At 49.7% G+C, this 20,649-nt stretch overlaps 1 protein-coding gene across 2 annotated transcripts; it reads right to left on the reverse strand.

Annotated features, from left to right (window-relative positions):
• Nucleotides 1–468: 468 nt before the first annotated feature.
• Nucleotides 469–10,571, reverse strand: LOC141564410 (cytochrome P450 2F1-like). 2 transcript variants are annotated; one of them, XM_074306871.1, is made up of 10 exons: nt 10,484–10,571; nt 9,173–9,360; nt 8,862–9,024; nt 8,570–8,719; nt 7,149–7,309; nt 6,815–6,991; nt 3,637–3,778; nt 3,244–3,431; nt 2,692–2,833; nt 469–2,114 (listed from the first exon to the last, which is right to left on the reverse strand). In XM_074306871.1, the coding sequence occupies exons 2-10, from the start codon at nt 9,344–9,346 to the stop codon at nt 1,933–1,935; spliced, it is 1,479 nt and encodes a 492-aa protein (XP_074162972.1). In that variant the 5' UTR covers nt 9,347–9,360; nt 10,484–10,571; the 3' UTR covers nt 469–1,932. The 2 variants fall into 2 exon arrangements, with proteins under 2 accessions (XP_074162972.1, XP_074162971.1); XM_074306870.1 differs by lacking the exon at nt 10,484–10,571 and adding an exon at nt 10,323–10,463.
• Nucleotides 10,572–20,649: the final 10,078 nt, after the last annotated feature.

Below are 20,649 nucleotides of genomic sequence, written 5' to 3' on the forward strand. Positions count from 1 at the left end.
TATGATTCAAAGATCTATGCAGATCCCTGCCTTTATATGAGTGGGCTTTTTCTGTTTTAAAGCCCAAACCTATGACTTTTTGTTATCGGGACTTACTCTGGGAATACAGATGGGGTTAGCAGGTTTGTCTCAGACACTTTCCTTGGGTGATTTGACTAGTGTCTCCCAGCCAGTGTGTCAGAAATGGCAGCTGTCAGCCGTCCCGTGCCGCTTCTTTGCCTTGGCCCATTGAGCTTTGTCTCTGTGCTTTAAGAGTTTCCATTCCTAGCCCTGAGATTCACTCTATAGTGACTGAGCTCTGAAGGTTGTTAGGGAGTTATTATACTGATACCCTGACTTCTGAAACAAGGCTTCCATGGGCTTCGGTCCTAGTCCCCTGCCTCAGATCCATGTTTGGGGGGCTTCCAGGTGCCTTCTCTGACCTATGTCCCACCCGGATCCCACACATTTCATCTCTTGGACATCGGCTTAGAAATAGATTGTTTATTCACAGACAGTCAGAGGGGCAGAATTGGGAGGTCAAAGGACGTCCGACTCAAATGCTGAGTAAAACTGAAGCTGCTGCAGGAAGGGTGAGCAGCACAAAGCCCAGCACTTGTAATGAAGCTAGGGGGTGAGAGGGGAAGGATGGAGGAGGAATCATGGGAACTCAGAGCAGGAGAAGGACCTGATCCAGATCTTGGCAGACTGGGGTCCAAGCTCTGGGGTCCTGACCAGGTTACAGGGAGCCATGGTCCAGGATGTGGGGTCTGGGGTAAGAATGGGAGAGAAGGAAAGGGAAAGAGGAGAAATGAGGGACAATGAGGGAAGCCTGAAAAAATAGAGACTGGAAAACCAAGGAAGAGAGAGTCAGGGAAGACTGATGAGATTAAGGGTGAAAGGGGTGGGGGAGACTGAGGATAAAAGAACAAAGATGGGGGAGAATAAGGAAGAGAATGTGGGGAAACGGAGAGAGGATGGGGAGGCTGAGGGAGAGAAGAGATGGAAGGATGGAGACAGAGAGATTGAAGAACAAAGAAGAGTAAAGTGAGGATGATAATAACGCTAAGCTCCTGGGGTGGATCAGAGGAGATCCGTAAAATTCTTAGAACGCGTGGCACCTGGCCACTTAGTGAATGTTTCCTTCCATAGTTCTCCTCTGTCCTCCCGAAGTGCGCCAAAGCTGCCCTTCCTTGAAGACCTCCAGGGGGGAGGAAGCCCATTTCCCTTTGTGGACAGCTCTAGTCATGAGGAACTTTTCATGACCTCCATCTAAATTGGCTTCTTTGCAGTAACTACAGGCAACCTCTGTTCTGCCCTCTGGACCTAAATAAGGCAGGTCTAATCCTTCTACCAGAAGGCAAATGCTTTCTTGTTCCCCCTAAGCCTTTTCGGTTCCAGGCTCAATATGGTGAGTTCCTTCTCATATGGCCCTCCCCTAACGTGGCTGCCCTTCTCTGGATGTCCTCCAGCTGGCCATTTTCATTCAGGGATTGCGATTTCATTCCCCTTGTGAGGAAACTCTCTTTGTCCTAGGGAGAGTTTGGCAAAATACTCCCCCCAACCATTCCAATATGGGGGGAAGAGAGAGAGAGAGAGAAACAGAGAGACAGAGACGCCCAGAGAGACAGAGATAGATAGAAAGAGAGACAGAGGAAGAGATAGACAGAGACAGAGACACCCAGAGAGACAGAGAGAGAGAGAGACAGAAACAGAGAGGCAGAGGCAGAGAGAGACAGAGAGAGACAGAGATACAGAGAGAGAAAGAGAGAGAGACAGAGAGAGACAGAGAGAACTAAAGGCAGAGATACATACCGAGAGAGGTTAAAAAGGAGGGAGTAGACTAAGAGACGGGGTAAACTGAAGGGTCCAGGCAAGAGTACGGAGGAGCAGAGGAGGACAGGCAGGTTAACCGAGGGGTGGGGACAGAGTGGATGAGCTCTGGTCACGCGCTCATCGGGGCAACATTCGGAGTTGGAAGGGCCTGGGGACGTTGCCCAGGCCAGAGCTGAGGGGAGTGACGTCGATTTCCTCCACAGGGCACAGGGGGTGTAGAGTGAAGTTCTGCAGGATGCCGGTCAGGTAAAGGAACAGCTCCATCCGGGCCAAGGGCTCCCCGAGGCACAGCCGGCGTCCTGCGGGAAGGAGACGGGTCTTAGAGGACCGCGGGGTGAGAGAGAAGAGGGACTTTCCGCCCCTCGTTCGTGCAGAGGAAGGGACGGTCGGCACAGTTTGGAAACGGGCCTTTTTCCCGGGCTGAGGGCCCGAGGTTGACATAACCACAGTCCTTTGCTCTCGGGGTGACAGCGCCCTCGGCAGCGCGTGGCCGGAGCAGCACCGGGTCTTCACTGAGGGATTCAGCGTCTGTCACTGACCCTGCCCCCGGCACTGACCCTGGTACCTCGAGACCCCAAAATGACGATAAGTATGTTGGACCTGCCTTTGGCCTCCCCCCGTTTTCCTTTTCCCTCACTGTTAAACTTCTGTTTGTGTCCCCACTCCCCTGTCTCTAGCTTGCTTCGGTTTCATCCCCCCAGGGCCGGTTCTGGGCCGGTTCTAGCCCGGTTCTGGGACGCTGACCCGACTGAGCCGTGCCAGAGTGAAGTGACTTCCGGGAAGTCCCCGGCTGTGACGGGAGAGCTGAGCCTCTGAGCCCAGCCCTCCGAGCGTCCCGCCGAGGGGTTTGGGGGGGGCGGGGCCTGGGGCACCCACCCGCAGAGAAGGGCATGAAGGCCGGGCTCTTCTTGAAGTCTTTCTTGGAGTCCAGGAAGTGGGCAGGGTTGAACTCGTGGGGCGTCTGGAACTGACTGGGGTCGTAGTGAACCGTGTTGAGGAGGGTGATGATCTCAGTGCCCTGGAAGTGGGGGGCAGGTCCGGGAGCTGGGACTCGGTCCGTCTCCATGGGGAGAGGGCAAGGGGCCGGGAGCACTGGGGCCCTGGAGCACTGAGGGACGGGAGCACTGGGGGAGCTGCTTTCTCGGCCATCCCCAGTGACTGCTCGGGGCTCGGCTGATGGGCGGCTCCCGGGGCGGGGCCTGGATTCGTGGTACCGGGCCGGGTGCGGGCCGGCTGGGCGGTCAGGGGAGAAAAGACCGGGTCGGTTTGGAATGAGGGGGGAGGGTGGATCCACAGGGGCTCTTGTCCCATCAAGGGGCGGGGGAGAGAAGGGATGGTGTGGGGGGAGGGGCCGTCTGGGTCCGGAGCTCCCGGGCCGCTCAGGCAGCTGCTCCGCGGGAGGGGCGGGGGCAGAGCGGCCGGGCCCACCTGGGGGAGCAGGAAGCCGCGGAAGGCCGTGTCGCGGGTGACCCGGTGCGGCAGGTTCATGGGGATGACGTCGGCGAAGCGCTGCACCTCGTGGAGGACGGCGTCCGTGTAGGGCATGGCCGCGCGGTCCTCCAGCGCCGGCCGCCGCCCCCGCCCCACCACGCGGTCGATTTCTTCCTGCACCCGAGCTGCGGGAGGCGCCAGTGAGCGGGGGTCCTCCCCCGCGGCCCCCCGCTCCCCGAGCGAGGGTCCCCTCGTCTCTCTCAGGGGCTAGGGGCGGAGGCAGCCGGCGGGGGGCAGGGGGCGCGGGGGCTTTCCTGTGGGAGCCCGGGGACAGGGGGAAGGGGAGCTAGGGGGCGCCGGGGAGGGGGCGCGGGCGCTGGGGGGGCCCACCCTGGATGTGCGGGTACTTCATGAGGAGCAGGAAGCCGTGGCGCAGCGTGGTGCCCACCGTCTCGGTGCCGCCGAAAAGCAGGTTGTGCGTGGTCTTCACCAGCGTCTCCATGTGGAAGTGACTGTCTGGGCTCTTGGCTTCCTGGGGCAGAGCGAGACTTTCAGCCTCCCCCCCTCCACCCCCCGCGGGTCTCGAACTCCGGGGTCCAACAGGCCATCCTGACCCCGGGCGGGCGGGAGTCTCCCGCTCCCTCCTTCCTCAGCCTGGTTCTGTCTCTGTCTCTATCTCTGTGTATCTCTCAGTCTATCTCTGTCTCTGTCTCTCTGTCTCTTTGTCTCTCTGTCTCTTTGTCTCTCTGTCTCTTTGTGTCTGTCTGTCTGTCTCTGTATCTCAGTCTGTCTCTGTCTCTCTGTATCTCTTAGTCTATCTCTCTCTGTCTCTGCCTCTCTCTGTCTCTCTGTATCTCTCAGTCTGTCTCTGTCTCTGTATCTCTGTCTCAGTCTGTCTCTCTCTCTGTATCTCTCAGTCTCTCTCTGTATCTCTCAGTCTATTTCTGTCTCTCTCTTTCTGTGTTTGTCTGTCTCTGTATCTCTCAGTCTATCTCTGTCTCTGTCTCTATCTCTCAGGAGTCTATCTCTCTCTGTCTCTGAATCTCTGTCTCTGTCTGTCTCTGTCTCTATCTCTCAGTCTGTTTGTCTCTGTATCTCTGTCTGTCTGTCTCTCTCTGTCTCTGTCTCTGTCTCTTTGTGTCTGTCTCTGTCTCTCTGTATCTCTCAGTCTGTCTCTGTCTGTCTCTGTCTCTCTGTATCTCTCAGTCTATCTCTCTCTGTCTCTGTATCTCTCAGTCTCTGTCTCTTTGTGTCTGTCTGTCTCTGTCTCTCTGTATGTCAGTCTGTCTCTCTCTGTCTCTCTGTATCTCTTAGTCTATCTCTCTCTGTCTCTGCCTCTCTCTGTCTCTCTGTATCTCAGTCTGTCTGTCTGTCTCTGTATCTCTCAGTCTGTCTCTATCTCTCTGTATCTCTCAGTCTGTCTCTGTCTCTCTGTATCTCTCAGTCTCTGTCTCTTTGTGTCTGTCTGTCTCTGTCTCTGTATCTCAGTCTGTCTCTGTCTCTCTCTGTCTCTCTGTATTTCTTAGTCTATCTCTCTCTGTCTCTGCCTCTCTCTGTCTCTCTGTATCTCTCAGTCTGTCTCTGTCTCTTTGTATGTCTCAGTCTATCTCTCTCTGTCTCTCTGTTTCTGTCTCTATCTCTCCCTTTTTCTCCACCTTGGCTTGCCGTCCCCCCCATTTCCCTCCCCCATCCCCTCCCCTTCCCAGACATGTATCAGGCCAGGCTGCCTCTTTCACCCCCCTTTCACCTGGAGTGAGAGCCAGCTCAGGCCCTCAGACTCCTCAGACCCTCGGACACCCTTCCTGGGCCCTGGGGCCACCTCCTGTCTGGGCCAGCCAGGCTTCAGAATGGCCCTCGGTGGGCTTGGGGGTGGGGGTGGGAGCAGGGCCACTACACAAAGCAGCTCCGAGCCTGCAGACCCCGAGGGGAAGAGGAAACTGCCAGGGACCGAGTGGGGTTAAATTAAGGAATGGGCTGATTTATGGTTGTGACAAACTTTAAGGGCCTTTGCACAGGCCCCGACGGGCTGCCTCTCCCAGTGCTCCCCTCCCTCCCTTCCAGACCCTGGCCTTGCCTTCAGTGCAGAGCTCAGGGCGGCTGCAGGGCGGCCTTTCCTAATTGCTGTTCGGGCCCATAGTCGGCATTTAATAAATGCTTGTTTAATTTAACCGAGTTGAGCAGAGGCTTTGAATTCGAACTCTTCACCACCCTTGTCACATTGAACCTTCCTCTGGTCTGTTTCCCTATCTAATAACTGAGAGGGGCGGGCTCAACAGTCCCCTTCAGTGCTAAATCCCGTGACCGAAATGTCACATCGGTGATTGAGAACTTGAGGAAAGCTTCTCTGGGATTCTTCTACCTCAGGAACAACCTCTGTTCCCCGTTTCCCTCCCGCGGGATTCTCTTCCTCTCCTGGCTCCGGGTCCCGATTTATTCCTGAATCACAAATTCCGTGACTCTCTGATTGACAGACTTGGCAAACGGCAGAGCTGACAGGAATCACAGAACCGAATCTACCCCCTCATTTTACAGAGGGGAACATGAAGGCCTTGCATTCTGGGGTGAAGGGACAGGGGGAGGATTCCCTGATTGTGGGAGAAAATCCCTCAGGGACCTAGAGGTTTGTGGACTAACAGGATGGTTGTTGTCCAGTCACGTGACTCTTCGTGACCCAAGTGAGGTTTTGTTGGCAGATACTGGAGCGGTTTTGCCATCTCCTTCTCCATTTTACAGATGAGGAAACTGAGGCAAACAGAGCGAGTGACTTGCCCAGAGTCACAGCTAACACCTGTCCAAGGCCACATTTGAACTCAGGTCTTCCTGACTGTGGATTCAGAGCATCTATCCACCTCGCTGCTCCTCAAGGCGGAAAACTCTCGGAACTAACAGAACTTGAAATTCTTCCGGGTCCTGGAAACTTGGACCCACAGAACTTTGGACTTTCAGAGTCTTCAGTTATGAAATATTAGACTTTTCAAATCTTTGACTCTTAGAAGCAACGAAACCCAGACCCCCTCAAGTCTCCGAGGTTGCTACGAAGTAACAGTGACGAGAACTTCTCTTTAAGCAGTCGAATTTACAAGGTGCCTGATACTTGCACCTTTTACCAGTGTGGGAACAAAAGTATTTAGTGCTTAGGAAGAAAAACTAAACAACAAGCTACTGTTCGCTTCCGGGATGAGTTCCTCCCTAGCTCCACTCTGATCTAGAGGGCCTCTTACTCTTGGGGGCAGCCCTGCTCTCATCAGAGAATATTAGGGTCTTAAAATGAGAGAATTTGAGGATTCCCTGCACTCCCGGGACTTCACCCTTCCACTCGGCACTTTTTTACCCCAAAATGCAAGGCCTCCATTTACTCCTCTGTAAAATGAGGAATTGGATTCAATTTCTCTGATTCCTTTCGGCTCTGCCATTTGCTAAGTCTGTCAGGAAATCACAGAATCTTCTCCAGCCAAATCACAGAGAATCGGGACACCCCAGTCCCTCAGAGACCAAGATCACAGATTCCTCCGGGCTGAATGTGGAGGACCCCGGAAGGGCCGGGAAGGGGACGTGGAGAAGACTCTACCTCAGCCATCTTGATGAGGAAGCAGTCGATAAAATCCGAGGGGCTGCTAGAGTCCAGCCTGGCCTGGTGCTCGTGGATGCTCTGGTCAATGAGGGCTTTCATGCACCCAAAGTTCTGAAAGAGGCGGTGGTGGGGGCCTGGGATCCACTGCAGGAGGCCAGGGAAGATGTTGTACATCTGAGTTGGGAAGGGAGAGAGAGGAGAAGACTCCAGTTCAGAGAGAGGTCTCCCCATTCTCCCCATCCCTCTGTCCTCTGAGTCCCCTAGGAACCTTCAGTCACTTCTGCAGGTGCCATCTTCTCCACCCCTCCCCACTGTGTCTGCCCAATCACACCTCTCCCCAGGGGCTGCTCATAATCTTAAAGTTGTCATTGATGAGCTGGACGATCTTGAGCAGACGTTCGTCTTCATAGTCAAAGCGGCTGCCGAAGATGACGGAGCAGATGATGTTGGACACTGAGCGGCTGAGCACAAAGGTGGGATCAAAGGGGGTGCCTGGGGGCCAGAGATACCCGAAGGTCAGCAGGGAGCAACTGCTACATTCTGTGTCCCAACCCTGACATGTTATAGTCCAAGATCCTTCTCAGCTCTCGCTTTCTTCTTTAAGTGTCTGTGCAAAGGATCCTCCCAGGTGTGACATTTTATATTCTGGAAATATGGACTTTTGTTGTCTTTCTCTAAAATGCACGGAGAATCACCCTCTGGGATTCTGAATAAATTATGAGAAGACCAGACATCTTTGGGGAGCAATGTTGGGGGGGGTAAAGCCCAGAGTGATTAGAAGAGGGTGAGGGGGCAGGGTGACGGGAGCTGAAGGAACTGTAGCAGTCCCATGAAAGGAGCCTGGGGCCGCCCTTCAATCTCTGCCTATTGTCCCACGGATGATTGCCTGGCTCTGGCACACAGTAAAATGTAACAACTCAGGTGCAGCAAGTTATCAAAGGACCACAACCACTAGTCGATGCAGCCCTACAAGAGGATGCACAGCTCAAAGTAATGCAACAGACTGCTGCACAATCCAATTGCAGTATGCCCCCTGATAATAAGTTCTGTCCCAGAACACAGCAGATACCATCAAGAGCGAGCACAAGGTCATGAACATTTCAGAATAGAAGGCATGGCAAGCTGCAGGACAGCAAGCGAGCAAGGGAGCAAGGGAGTGCCTGAGAAGGCTCAGGAGGTGGAGGGCAAGGAGCATGGGGCACACGGGCATTGTGGGAGCAGCTGAAGGCGCACCACTGTAGCAGCCCTCCACTGGAAGAGCTCACCCTGAATATGTGGATACTTCAAGGGAAGCAAGAAGCTGTGCTGCAGCGGGATGCCCGCAAGTTTTTGCGCCTCCACAAAGGAGACCTTCCCAGAATGCAAGTTTGACATATGCAGGAGGGTTTTTTTTTTTTTTTTTTGCATTTGTGTCCTGGGCACCTATGAGAGTGCCTGGCACATAGTAAGTGCTTCGTAAATGCCTCTCAGTCGGTTGATTGTTCATCTCCTGTAACGGCCATCACCATGCCCCATTTTCCCCAGGGAGATAACCAGGGAAATACAAATAGTTCAAAACATTCACTGCACGGTATTTTCCTTAATAATAGAACCTCGTGGGAACCGGCACAGATATATTGGCCAATAGCAGCAGCCCGTGGACCATCAGAATGCCCTAATACTCACTGTCCTAGAGCAGGCAGTAAATGCCAGATTGAGCCCCACACCCCTCTGGGGTGTGTGATGTGTTGGGAGGGGAATGGAATCACCTACCTTCAGTTTTTTTCAGTTCTTCCAAAAGGAAGGATTCCTCTTCCAGGATGCGTTCCTCGATGCTCTTCTTTCCCATCCCAAAATTGCGAAGGATCTGGATGGAAAATCGCCTCAAGACCTTCCACTTTTCCCCATTGGAGAAAGCAATGCCTGTGAAGGGGGTGAAGCTTGGCACAGCTAGTTCCCTATGCCAGGGACTTTTAAGGAAGGGGGAGGGCTGGAATCGAAGCTAGGGCTAGGGCTGGGTGAGGGGCAGGAAAGAGCTGACGGGAAGCAGGGAAGGGGGTCTCACCATTTCCCTTTGTGAAGTCATGAAAAACTGGATACTCCCCACGCCCTGAAAATTCTTCTGCCTTGTCCACCAGAGCCTCCTTGACTGCCTCGTATCCACTCAGGACGACCACAGGTCTAGTGCCCAGATGCACAGTGAATACAGGACCATACTCCTGACTCAGCTGGAGGAAGTGGAGACGGATAGTCAAGGGGGCCGAGACCCATCACTTCCAGTCTCTCTGAGCATCTTGGTGCCCTCCCTTCCTTCCGTCCCATGCTCTCTGTCTTGTCCCCTGAACCTCCCCCCCCTTTCACCCAGCCTGGTCTGACCTTGGTGAGGGAGGCCAGCATGTCTCTAGACCGGAGCTGCAGCAAGTTTCCCAACAGGGGCAGGGGTCTGGGTCCTGGAGGCAAGTGACCTTTGGTTTTGTACACTCCCTTGGCCAGCAGCAGGCAGGTGATGCTTAATAGCAGCAGCAGCAGCACTGTCCCTGTCCAGTCCATGCTGAGGGTTCCTTCTATCAGAAGGTAGAGACAAAGGTTGCAGCGTCACTAGTCACATCGCCTCATTCACAGACCTTTCTTTCCCTTCCCAGCGGATGCCCCAACTTCTAGGCACCCGCTCCTAGAGAGCCACAGTCTGAAAACACAGCAAGACAGAGCCAGGAGAATAGGAAGCCAGATTGAGACACAGACACAGCTGGAAAAGTGGAGACCTTGTGAGACAAACTGAGAAACACCCAGGGAAAGAGTGACCAAAAGAGGCAGAAAGGAGGAGGGGAAAAGAGAGTCAGAGATAGAGAGGCAGGCGAGACAGACACCCAGGGAGAAACAGAGAAAGAGGGGGAAAGAGTTGGGCACTGAGGGGTGGGGTGTGGGAATGATAGAAAAAAGAGAGAGAAGAGAGGCAGGGAGACAAAGGGGAAAAGATGGATCCGTTGAGAAAGATAGAAGAGAGAGAGAAAAAAATTAATAGAGATATGAAGAGAGAGGGGAGAGACAGAAATAGAGAAACAGAGACACAGAGAGACAAAGGCAGAAACAAACTCAAAGAGACACCCAGAAAGAGAAAAAGGAAGACAGAGAGACAAACAGAGAGAAACAGAGACAGAGAGATGAGCTGAGAGACAAGAGATAGAGACAGAGAGATGAGTTTGAGAGGGATATAGGAAAAGATAGGGACAGAGATAGAGGGAGATAAACTGGCAGCAAAAGAGACAGAAAAGAACAGGAACAGGCAAAGGATGGAGGAGAAACAGAAAACAGGAGAGAGACAAAGATGAGAGAAGTGAGACAGGAGAAGGAGGAAGGAAAAAAGGAACAAAGAAAAAGAAGGAAAATGAGAGAATGGAGAGGAGATAGAGGTTATAGAGAGAGGCAGAGGCAGAGACAGTCCAAGAGAGGACAACTCAGAGAAAAAAAGAAAAGCAGAAGGAAGAACAGAAACAAATCAGAAGTACAAAGATTCAGTCTTCATTACGTTTGATGGGTTGCTGAGTGCTGAGTAGTTCAGAGATAAAAAGACCAACATCCCCTAAAAAGAATGACACAAGGAGATAAGAAAAGAGAAGATTCAAGGAGAAAGACCAAGGGATAGTCCTTCCGCCCTCACTCCCCATCCCTTCCCGGGATCCTGGGTACCTGCTAGGTTGAGGGAGCCTGAACTGGGGGAAGGAGGAGCTGAGGTGTGTTGGGGCCAAGCTGCCACGAGTCTTATGCTGGTCTCAGCACCTCTGGGGTGTGGCTGTAGGAGTCCACCCTTCTAAAGGCCCTCCTCCCCGCTCCCTCCTCTCGTCACCCTTCAATTATCTAGACTCAGACTCTTAATCCTGCCCCGAATTGTCCTGAACCTTGGTAGCCTGCCCTGAGGGCCTGAATTCTCAGCCAATAATTGAACTCAATTCCCAGTTCCTAGCTCCTTGGCTCTTTGGCTTTCTCTGATTTTTGCTGATTTTCCCCAATCAAGGAAGGCTTGCCCGTAGTCTAAACTTGGACTTGCTTGCTTTAACTGTTTATGCAATATCAGGACGTTGGGGAGGCCCCTCCTTCCTGACTTCTTTTTGGGTAGATGAGTTGTTTGTTCCTGAAGGGGAACATGATATGGAGGTGAAAAAGGAAGCTCCCTAGGGCTCTTGTGGGCTTATAGTGCTTTTCCCCCTTTCTCTTAAATTTAATTTTTAATTTTTATTTTCATTTCCAAACACTTTCCTTCCCCTTATTCCTTTTTTCTGCCCATCGAGAAAGCAAGAAATGATATTCATTATATATATGAAGCCTTGCAAAAAATATTTTCACATTAGAGCTTATAATGTGACACTGAAGACTGGAGGAAAGAAGCTAAGGATGGGCTTGGGGGGGTGTAAGCTTGGGTTTGTCTAGCTTTGTTCGGGATTCAGGGTTCTTAGGAGGCTCTGCCTTGTCACATGGTAGACTTCTCTGACCTTCAATTTTCTCACCGTAAAATGAAAAGGTTGGTCTTGATTGTCGCCAAGAGTTTCTCCAGTTTTGATTTTGAATGGTTCATGCTTCCTGGATAATCCTTTTCTCTGCCTCTAAGTGATGGAGGTGCTTCCTTCTCAACAGAGACTGAAAAGGGGGTCATCCTATTCCCATCTCCTCCTCCTCCTCCTCTTTCTTCTCCTCCCTTTTTCCTTCTCCTTCTTCCCCTCCTTCTCCCTCTCCTCCTTTTCACTTGTTATTCTCTGTATGCTCTCCTAATCTTTCTCAGTAATGATCTCTCTAGGTGTCCCTCTTTCTAATTCCCATGTGCTTCCATCCCTGCCTTTCTTTTCTGTCTCTGTTTCTCTGGCTCTTTCTTTCAGCCTTCCCCCCTGTGTCTCTGTCTCTTAGCCCTATTCTGTCATTCCCTGGGTTTCTTTCATTGTCTTTCTTTTCTGTCCCTCAATCTCAGTATGTCTCTCTAGGTACACCTGTCTCTGTCTCTGGCACTACCTTAGCTTTAAACTCTCTGTCCTTGTCTCATTCTGTCTCTCTAAAGCTCCTTCTCCCAAAGCCTTACTCTGTATCTTCCCAGATATGTCTCTCTCTTGTCTTTGTCACTCTCGTCTCTCCCTGTTTTGTCACTCTCTCAGCCTCACACTGTCTTTCTGTCTCTTCCACCTGGATTCTAGATACCCTTCTAGGACTTTTGGTAAGAATCAAAGAAGTTGGAAGTGGAAATAGGGGAAGGGGAGTGGATGATTCATAGTCCTTCATTATAGAGACTCCAGGGCAGGAGGAAGGATATGGATAAACTCTTAGATGTGTCACACAAAGCTTTCTTATGAAATAAAACACTTGGATACATGTAGAACATAAAGCTCTTTTATTTTTGCACAAGCAGGATTTGCCACTGGCCAACACCAGGTCTCTGTTATCTCCACCCCAGCTGGATCTTGTTTTTGACTCAAGCTCTGAGGCCAGAATGTTGGAGATGTATAGATACCAACTCGATAGAGGTTGAAGGTCTGGGTTCTGAGGAAGGGAGGAATGGCAATTGAAGGGTCCAAGAAAGAGAGAGAAGACACCTGGAGGTCTGGGATCCAAGAGGGGGAAGGATGGCAGTTGAAAGTTTTGAGTCCAAGAGGGGGAAGGATGGCAGTTGAAAGTCTTGAGTCCAAGGGAGGGAAGGATGGTAGTTGAAAGTCTTGAGTCCAAGGGAGGGAAGGATGGTAGTTGGAGGTCTGGAGTCCAAGAAGGGGAATGATGGCAGTTGAAAGTCTTGAGTCCAAGGGAGGGAAGGATGGTAGTTGGAGGTCTGGGATCCAAGAAGGGGAATGATGGCAGTTGAAAGTCTTGGGTCCAAGGGAGAGAGAGATGGAAGATGGAGGTTTGGGGTCCCAGAGAGGGAGGGATGGCAGTTGGAAGTCTTGGGTCCAAGAGAGGGAGGGATGGTGGCTGGGCCAGGTGGCCAAAGGAGGGATTCAGTCTTGGTAGGGAGGTTTAGAGCGGAAGGGGGAGGTAAAGGGGTTAAAAGGATAATACTGTCCCTGGAACAGACACTCCCATCTGGGCTGATGCCCAGACTCATTGGTTGATCCATCATTCCCAGGTTCAGATAGAGGGACATGGGGGATGGGGTGCGTGTTAGGTGCTGGAACAATAAATGGGCACTTGCAAATCCCCACAGAGTCCAGGTACTTCCTCTGCCTCTCTCCCATCTAAGATATGAGGCCTTTAGACAGCAGCCTGGGATGGAGGGTCATATGGTTTTCAGGAAGAATTCATCTGCCATCTTGCTGTAGAAGGCAAATGCTGGGGAAAGGGGGATATGGGAAAAAGGGGGATCCTTGAGGTGGAGTGGGACTGGGTGTTCCCCCCAAATCCTTTGATGGGATGTGAGTCTGAGCAGGCTGCAGGGGGTAGGAGATTATTGGATTAAACTTCTCAGATCTACCTCCTCTTGCAGGATAGAGGAAGTGGAATTCGATGAGGAGTTGGAAGGGCCAGACTGGATTTTTCTTGAGTCTTTTGAGCCTTTTTGAGCCACTTTTGGAGCCTCCTAACTATCTCCTTACCCTTGGTCTCTCCTCCCAGTCCATAGCCATCTTTGAGCCTGGCCTAGAAATGCTGAGAAGTGGAGGGTGGGCTCCCTCTCCCTCCCACCAGGGCTCGATGTGAGTAGGGAAGTACCCCAGCTGCTGGATATTTAGCTGCCGCCTTCTAGGAGCAGAGGGGAGGTATTGCTTCAGGGATATTGAGGAGCTTGAGAAGTAGTAGGATTTTCTAAATGGGTCTCTAGAGCTGAGGAAGGGTCCAAAGGAAACAGTGCAATTTGGGTATGTGGGGGGATTGGGGAATCTTCCTAATGTTAGCTAAATTCTGCTGCAGTTAAGTGGAACCAAGGTTTTAAAGGAATCCAGAGTCCTGGGGGGAGTGATGTGGATTCCCGAGGGCTTCCTGGGATTTATGAGGAGGTTCCAGGGAACTTCCAAGTGATCTCGACAATATTAGAGGTTCCTGGGGGGTATTTTGTGAGTTACCCAGGGTGACTGAGGGGTGGAAATCTCCAAAATGATGAGGATTCTTTAGGGATGAAGAGAATAGGAGGTTAGGAGGCACACATTCTTGGGGTGAATGGGGGTCCCAATGGTATTGACCTAGAGGGACATGGAAAATGAGGCCCCTAGAGGTGTTTGAGGGGTTCCAGGGAATGAAGGTGAGGAGGCTTAGGGTCCCAGATCAGCAGGTTGCAGAGTTTGTAGGGCTTAGGGAGACTGCCCAAGCCCTGGGATTTGGGCATAAGTCTAGGGCATCCCTGGGGTCATCCGTGCTTACAGAGAAGCATTGAGACTGAGGGACAAGGACAGGGAAGAGACTGATGATGGAGTGAGGGGCTAGGAGAGAGGAGTGGGGAGATTCAGCTACAACCTGCAAAGAAGACCAGGAGAGCTCCATTCCTTAACTTCCCTTGTTCATCCAGAGAGTTTCCAGGATCGAACTTGTCAGGGGCTTTGACCTGAATATGGTCAGAGTGAGCTGTGCACAGCAGGGGGTGATGTTCAGTCCTGGGAGTATGGAGAGACGGGCAGCTCAGACACATAACTGGAGGGGCTCCTTGAGAACCATCATGACAGAGAGGAGGGTGATCAGCTTCCGGACTGGTCTGAGGATCTGAGAAGGGTAATGGCTGACGGGCAAAGCGGGTGGTGGAAACTGAATGATGTACTTGTAGTTAGAAGACCCAGGATTCCAAACTCAGTGTTGCCATTCACTATTGCAAGTGTGACTTTGGGCAGATCCCTTCCTCTCAGCCTCAGTTTCCTTCTCTGTATAAAAAACATAAAAGATACAGATAAAGCTTTGAGCAAATCCCTTCCTCTCTTTCAGCCTCAGTTTACCTCTCTCTATAAAAACATAAAAGATGCAGATAAAGTTAGATGAGGTCCTTCTAGCTCTGGCTTTCTCTAATCTTGCGATGGGATATTCAGGTATCCAGCAGAATGGGCTGTGATTGGGCACAGACTATTGGCAGAGCTTCGGAGCAGGGGCAAGGGGCGAGGGAATGGTGATAGTCTGAGCAGGGAAGCCAGGGATGAATTTTGGGGATGAGACAAGGCCCCCTCCTCAGCAATGTCTGCCAGCGCTGAGTCTGTGGATGACAGCAGCCACGTGGGGCATTTGGGTTTGGTCCTGTCATGATGGGAAGCTGACTTGGCCCAGTTACCTCATCAGTATCTTGTGGAGCCGTGCTAGGGAAGGGGACAGATAGGAAAAAAGGAGCTGATTGCAGTCGCCCACTCTTAAAATTTTAAGTTTTAATATCTACCTTCTCTCAACTGAGAACAAAAGAAAAGCAAAATCCATTTCAAACACTTTTTGTCGATCAACCCAAAATTTCCTTTTTAACCAGGTCCAAAAATAAAATCTGTCTCCTTCTGTCCTCTGAGTCCTTCCCCTCTTTATCAGGAAGAGGATAGCATGCTCCATTATTAGCACTCTGGAATTGTGGCTAGTCATTATGCCGATCAGAACGTCCGATTCTTTCAAAGTTGCTTCATCATTCACTTCTAATCCCCAAACAGAATTAGGGCATGGGCCTTCGAGATGGTCTTGGGAAATCCTAGAAAGACAGCCAGAGGGATTTCCCAATCCACTTGCTTGGGGAAGTTTGGTGAGATGGAGTACTATTGGACCATCAGCAGATTTGGAGGGCTGGGTTCAAATCCTACACCTGATAGTATCTTGGGAAAGTACTTTGACTTTCTTAACTCTATGGATCTTAGCTTCCTCATCTGTAAAATAATTGCATTAAATGGTACCTTTCTAGCTTTATATCTATGATCCCAGGGCAAATCCCTTCCTCTCTTTCAACCTCAGTTTACCTCTCTCTATAAAAACATAAAAAATACAGATAAAGTTAGATGAGGTCCTCCTAGCTCTGGCTTTCTCTAATCTTGAGTTTGCCCAACTTGTATATCTAGGAAAGTTTAAGCGATTAAATCAACTTTGCAAACATGAGATGAGGAAGGCACAGCTAAAAAGAGATCTGGGGTTTCTAATGGACCGCAAACTCAATATGAGTCAACAGTGACATGGCGGAAAAGAAAATTAATAGGTAGCATGAAAGCCAGAGAGGACAAGAGCCCGACTTGGCCGAAGTTCCTTGAATACAACCCTCCATCTCTGTCTCTGTACTCACTGAACCCCCCATTTGGGGTTCCACTTCTTAGCTTCCAGAACTCTTTAAACCTCAGCTTCAAACTGACCTTCTGCGGGACCCTTCCCAGGACCTCCAGCCACTACTGCTTTCCCCATTCACATTTCCATCTACCATGGAGAGATCTTTTGTGTACCTAATTATTTACAAATGATCTCCCATTAGAAGGTATCCTGCTTGGGATCAGGGACCTTTTCTCTCCTAGCTCCAGAACTTAGCACAGGATCTGGAGCATAAAAGCAGTTGGATTTGGAAGCATTCCTCGCCTTTCCCACCAGGGTGTTTAAGAAGGATGAAGCGTTTGTAGGAAAGAGTTGCATTGGCTGCTCCAGCAAACAACAGACTCACTGCTGCCTTAGAGTTTGAGCATTGGCGTGACTCTGGGGGTTATTTTTCTCCTGAAGATGGGAAATCAGATACAGGTTGAAGCTCGAGAAGGAACCAAGAGGTGGACTCTGCCCTGAAGAGCAGAACTCCAGTAGGGTTCTTTCTCCAGGAGGAGTGAGCTGAGTTGGGGCAGCCCAGTCTCTCTGGGCTTTTATCCATTTCTTGGGTTGGACCTGACCTCCAGTAGATGAGCTCTCTGTGCTATTTTAAGGGCTCGTCCCCTGTGACTATAGGGAAAGGGGTCTCCCAGAGGGTCTTGATTGCTCTCTCCATTTTGATCAGGAAGCAATGTACTTCCAGAGATTGGCTGGGTCCGAGGAGCCCCAAATTTGAGCCACACTATTGACAAAGGCTTCAAGCTTCAGGTAGTTGCAGAAAATCTGGCCTGGGGATTAGGCCCATGATTTTTGGAAATTTGAAGAGGAGCTATTAAGAGGAAAGTGGGCTTGAGGTAGATTAGGGAAAAACAGGGAGGAGAATAGTGATGGAGGAGGAAGAGAGAGTGGGCTGTGAAGATTCTCAATGCCAGAAAACTGGGACTTGAAGGACAATCAGATCCCTCAAGGCCATGTCCCTATTCCCTGTGATAAGGGTTTGGAGGACATAGTGAAGATGAGGAGATGATTAGACTTTGCCATCTGTTTTCTCTACTATTTTAACAAAACAGATGATTTCCAAGTCAGCGATATATATATATGTGTGTGTGTGTGTGTGTGTGTGTGTGTGTGTGTGTGTGTGTGTGTGTGTGTGTGTGTATCTAAATCCATGTTTATTGGGATGAATTTCTGAGACACACTCAGACTGGTTTTGGATTTGCATCAAGATGGACGAGGTAGGCTCCCAGGCACTTCCAAATGGGGCCAGTTCTTGGCTTGAGACAGTTCTGGGATGGCTGTCCATCACCTTGTACAAGGGCCATTTTACAAGCTGGGAAATCCGCAAGTCTCTTGAGGTGAAGGGCACCTTTTATTGGATTAGCTATCCTTCATTCACTACGTTAGAGTCACATTACAGTAACTCAGATCATTATGAGCCTGGAACACTCTTCCACAAGTTGGGAACAAATGGTTCATGAGAGCATTTGGGATGGATTCTTTAAATATGTACATCCTGTGTTTCTTTCCAGCAAAAATGTGTTTGTGTGTGTGTGTGTGTGTGTGTGTGTGTGTGTGTGTGTGTGTTAGCCACAGGTATGATCCCTGCCTGCCAAAGAATCAGCTCAGGGTTGAGTAAACAATTTTTAGGGACCTTTTTTTAACCCCTACCTTATACTAGGGGGTGAGCAGCGCATCCTTAAAAGGCTGAGCAGATATCCAGGGGACTGCCAAATCCCACTGCTATTTCCTGGGAGATGACCCTGTGGCTCAGACCCTCTTTGTTCAGGATTGCGACTACAGATCCCAGGACGTCCACACCTGTCGCTTTGTCACCTGTCTGTCACCACAGGTCTCTGAGATGGGTAGAAATGGTAAAACAGTATGGGTGAGGTCTTTTGTGCATAAATGGGATTTAAGAGAGGCTTTGGCCACTTTGTGGCTGTTGAAAAAATTGTTCTCATCTGCTCAGTCCATCAGAGAAAGTTTTCACATGCTTGGGGTAGACGTCCCCCCGACTCACCGAAAGGTTTGCTGGGGTGCGGCCTCGGTGCGTGAGCCACAGGTGAGTTAGGCAGCAGAGGGAGACACTAAAGGTGGCGAGAGGCTCTGAAAAGGGTTTGGTGGCCCTCCCCCAGAGGTCCTGGTCTTCTCTGGACATAGCCGTATTTCTGGGGGAAGACATGGTCTCCTGGTTGCTTTCAGTTCTCCCTAATTCTAGTATCTATTTCAAGAGGGGGTAGGGAGGGGTTGGGCTTCTATTTATGAAGTAATGTTTTCAGATAACTGGACACCCTAGACTTGGGGAAGTCGAGAGGATTCTCCATAGGGTATTCTCGGCTAACTTTTGTGGAGCTGTCCCAGGATACTTACTCTGATATGTTTTTATTGGATATGCAATATTCCAAATTTCATTAAGACCCAGTTTTCCCAAAAATTAGAAGAGGATTATCTCATGAGTAATTGTCATACTCTACAGTCTGACCAAAGAATGGCAAAAGGTAAAAACAAAAATGAAAAACTAAAAAATTTTAAAATCTTTTATCATTCTCTATGAGTCTGATGTATGTTCCCTCAGTCTTATAGGCTTTATTTTTTAAATTTCATAGGAAAAGATGGCTAAACAATCCACATGGGCCACGTCCAAGGCTGGAAAGCTTTAGCAATATTTACTATGTCACATATCTGGAGAAGATGAGGAGCAAAGTAAGTTCTATTACCTTAGGGATTGGGAGGAAGGAGAAAGGGAGGCCAGTAGAGGGGTAGGGATGAGGGAAAAAAAAAACATGGGAGCTTTAGAAAAGCTTTGTGTGTGATTCAGTTTTTCAGACACGTCCATTGCTTCATGATGCCATTTTGGGTTTTTTGGCAGAGATACTGGAGTGGTTTGCCATTTACTTCTGCAGCTCATTTTACAGATGAAGAAATTGAGACAATTTTGCCCAGAATCATACAGTGTTGGAGGCCAGATCTGATCTCAAGAGGATGTCTTCTTCACTCCAGTTCTAGCACTCCATCCACTTCATCATCTGGCTGTCCCTATGTCTACAATACTAGGTTCTTAATCACTGTTGTGTTAAATGGAATTGCAGGTGATCTGATTGAAAGGAGTCAAAGGATCTGGGTTCAAATTCTGCCCGACTCTAGTAGGTATGACCTGGAGGGCCTTGGAGAAAATTGTACCTGAGATCCCTCATCTTTAAATGCAGGGGTTTGGGCTGGATGGTCTCTGAGGGCCTTTTTGGCTCTAAATCCGTAATGTGACCATAATGGCACTTGCCTCTCCTGACACAGTTGCTAAGCACGAATGGAGATCTCAAGGCTGTCTTCTGGAGCTCCTCATACTGTTAATACCTCATACAGATATTAACTTCAGATTCTCTCCAGGCTGCACTTACCCATGCCAAAATTCTCTAGAGTAGAGACGGTGAAACTCTGGAAATGTTTCTCCTTTCCCATAGAGTCCCTGAGGTGGAGGGGGTGATAAGGCAGAGACCCTGCCCCATTTCTCCATCAAACTCTTAGCCTTTCCTAATTTGGGAGATCCCTACAGAGCCATAACTAGGAGGGAGAATTTGGGAGATCCCTATAGAGCCATAACTAGGAGTGGAAAATGAGAGTTCTGCCCCCAGTCAGCAAAATGTGGAAGGTTATGCCACAAAAGAGCTGAATTTAGCCCCTCTTTAGTTGACAATTTGCACCTCTTGAGGCCTTTGCTGTCCTGGCCCTATCCTGTTCTCTCCCGGTGGGTGCCCATCCTACTTTCCCTATTACTGAGCCTGGATCTATAGTTTCTCATAGGGAGGAATCTTTTCCTTTCTAGCTTTTTTTTGCTGCCTTGACACACATATATACCTTGAGGTCATTCCTCTCACCTATTCCAGAAAAACTTTTGGTCTGATACCTTTTCTTTGCCTCAAGCCCTCATTTCCATAAATGGGACCTCTTCCAATTTCAATCAGTTCCCTTTATAGAAGAGAGAAGAGCCTCATTTCTCCATCCAACAAGTTTCCATGCTGGGGCAGTACAAGCTTTCCCTGGTCAGCTACAGAGCTGGACATTTGGAGATTAAAGGGAGATCTATGAACAGATTATATTTTTCATAGAGGGGAACTCTTTAAGTATCTGAGTTTAGACCCTCTTACTCACCTAAACAACTGGCTCACCATTCCCAGGGTTCCATGTTTGCACAACAAGAAACTTTCCACAGCCTCCAAACTCAGCCCAATCAATGAGGGTCTCCTTCAGGGCCTGGTGCCCAGCAATGGCCACACATGGGCAGGAGCCCAGATTTAAAAGTATAGACAGAGCCATATTTAATGCTGAGCTAGAGAAGAGAGAGAGAGATACTCTCTTCTACCTTTAAATCTTGGCTCAGACCTCTCTTAGCTCCTCAAAGTCGTCAGAGAAGAGAGGGCTCTTACACTCTTAAATATAAATATAATGAATGTATTTTATATATATATATATGTATCACATATATATATATGCACACACACATACATATCTATATCTACATCTATCTATCTATCTATCTATCTATCTATCTATCTATCTATCTATCTATCTATCTATCTATCTATCCATCTATATATAATTGACCTGGATCTGTGATTTCATTGGTTTAGATGATTTCCTCCCTTGAAAGTTTACAACTGTTCTGCAAT

Source organism: Sminthopsis crassicaudata, chromosome 3 (assembly GCF_048593235.1).
Source record: "Sminthopsis crassicaudata isolate SCR6 chromosome 3, ASM4859323v1, whole genome shotgun sequence".
Taxonomy (NCBI): Eukaryota; Metazoa; Chordata; class Mammalia; order Dasyuromorphia; family Dasyuridae; genus Sminthopsis; species Sminthopsis crassicaudata.

What these genes read in the sequence shown, in the direction of transcription:
- LOC141564410 (XM_074306870.1), bottom strand. Translation starts at nt 10,461, where the DNA reads ATGGGGAGTGAGGGCGGAAGGACTATCCCTTGGTCTTTCTCCTTGAAT. An exon ending in CACTCAGCAACCCATCAAAC is followed by an intron (nt 9,361 to 10,322) that starts GTAATGAAGACT and finishes ACCTTCTGATAG; the next exon opens with AAGGAACCCTCAGCATGGAC. An exon ending in GAAGTACCCGCACATCCAGG is followed by an intron (nt 3,432 to 3,636) that starts GTGGGCCCCCCC and finishes CGCCTCCCGCAG; the next exon opens with CTCGGGTGCAGGAAGAAATC.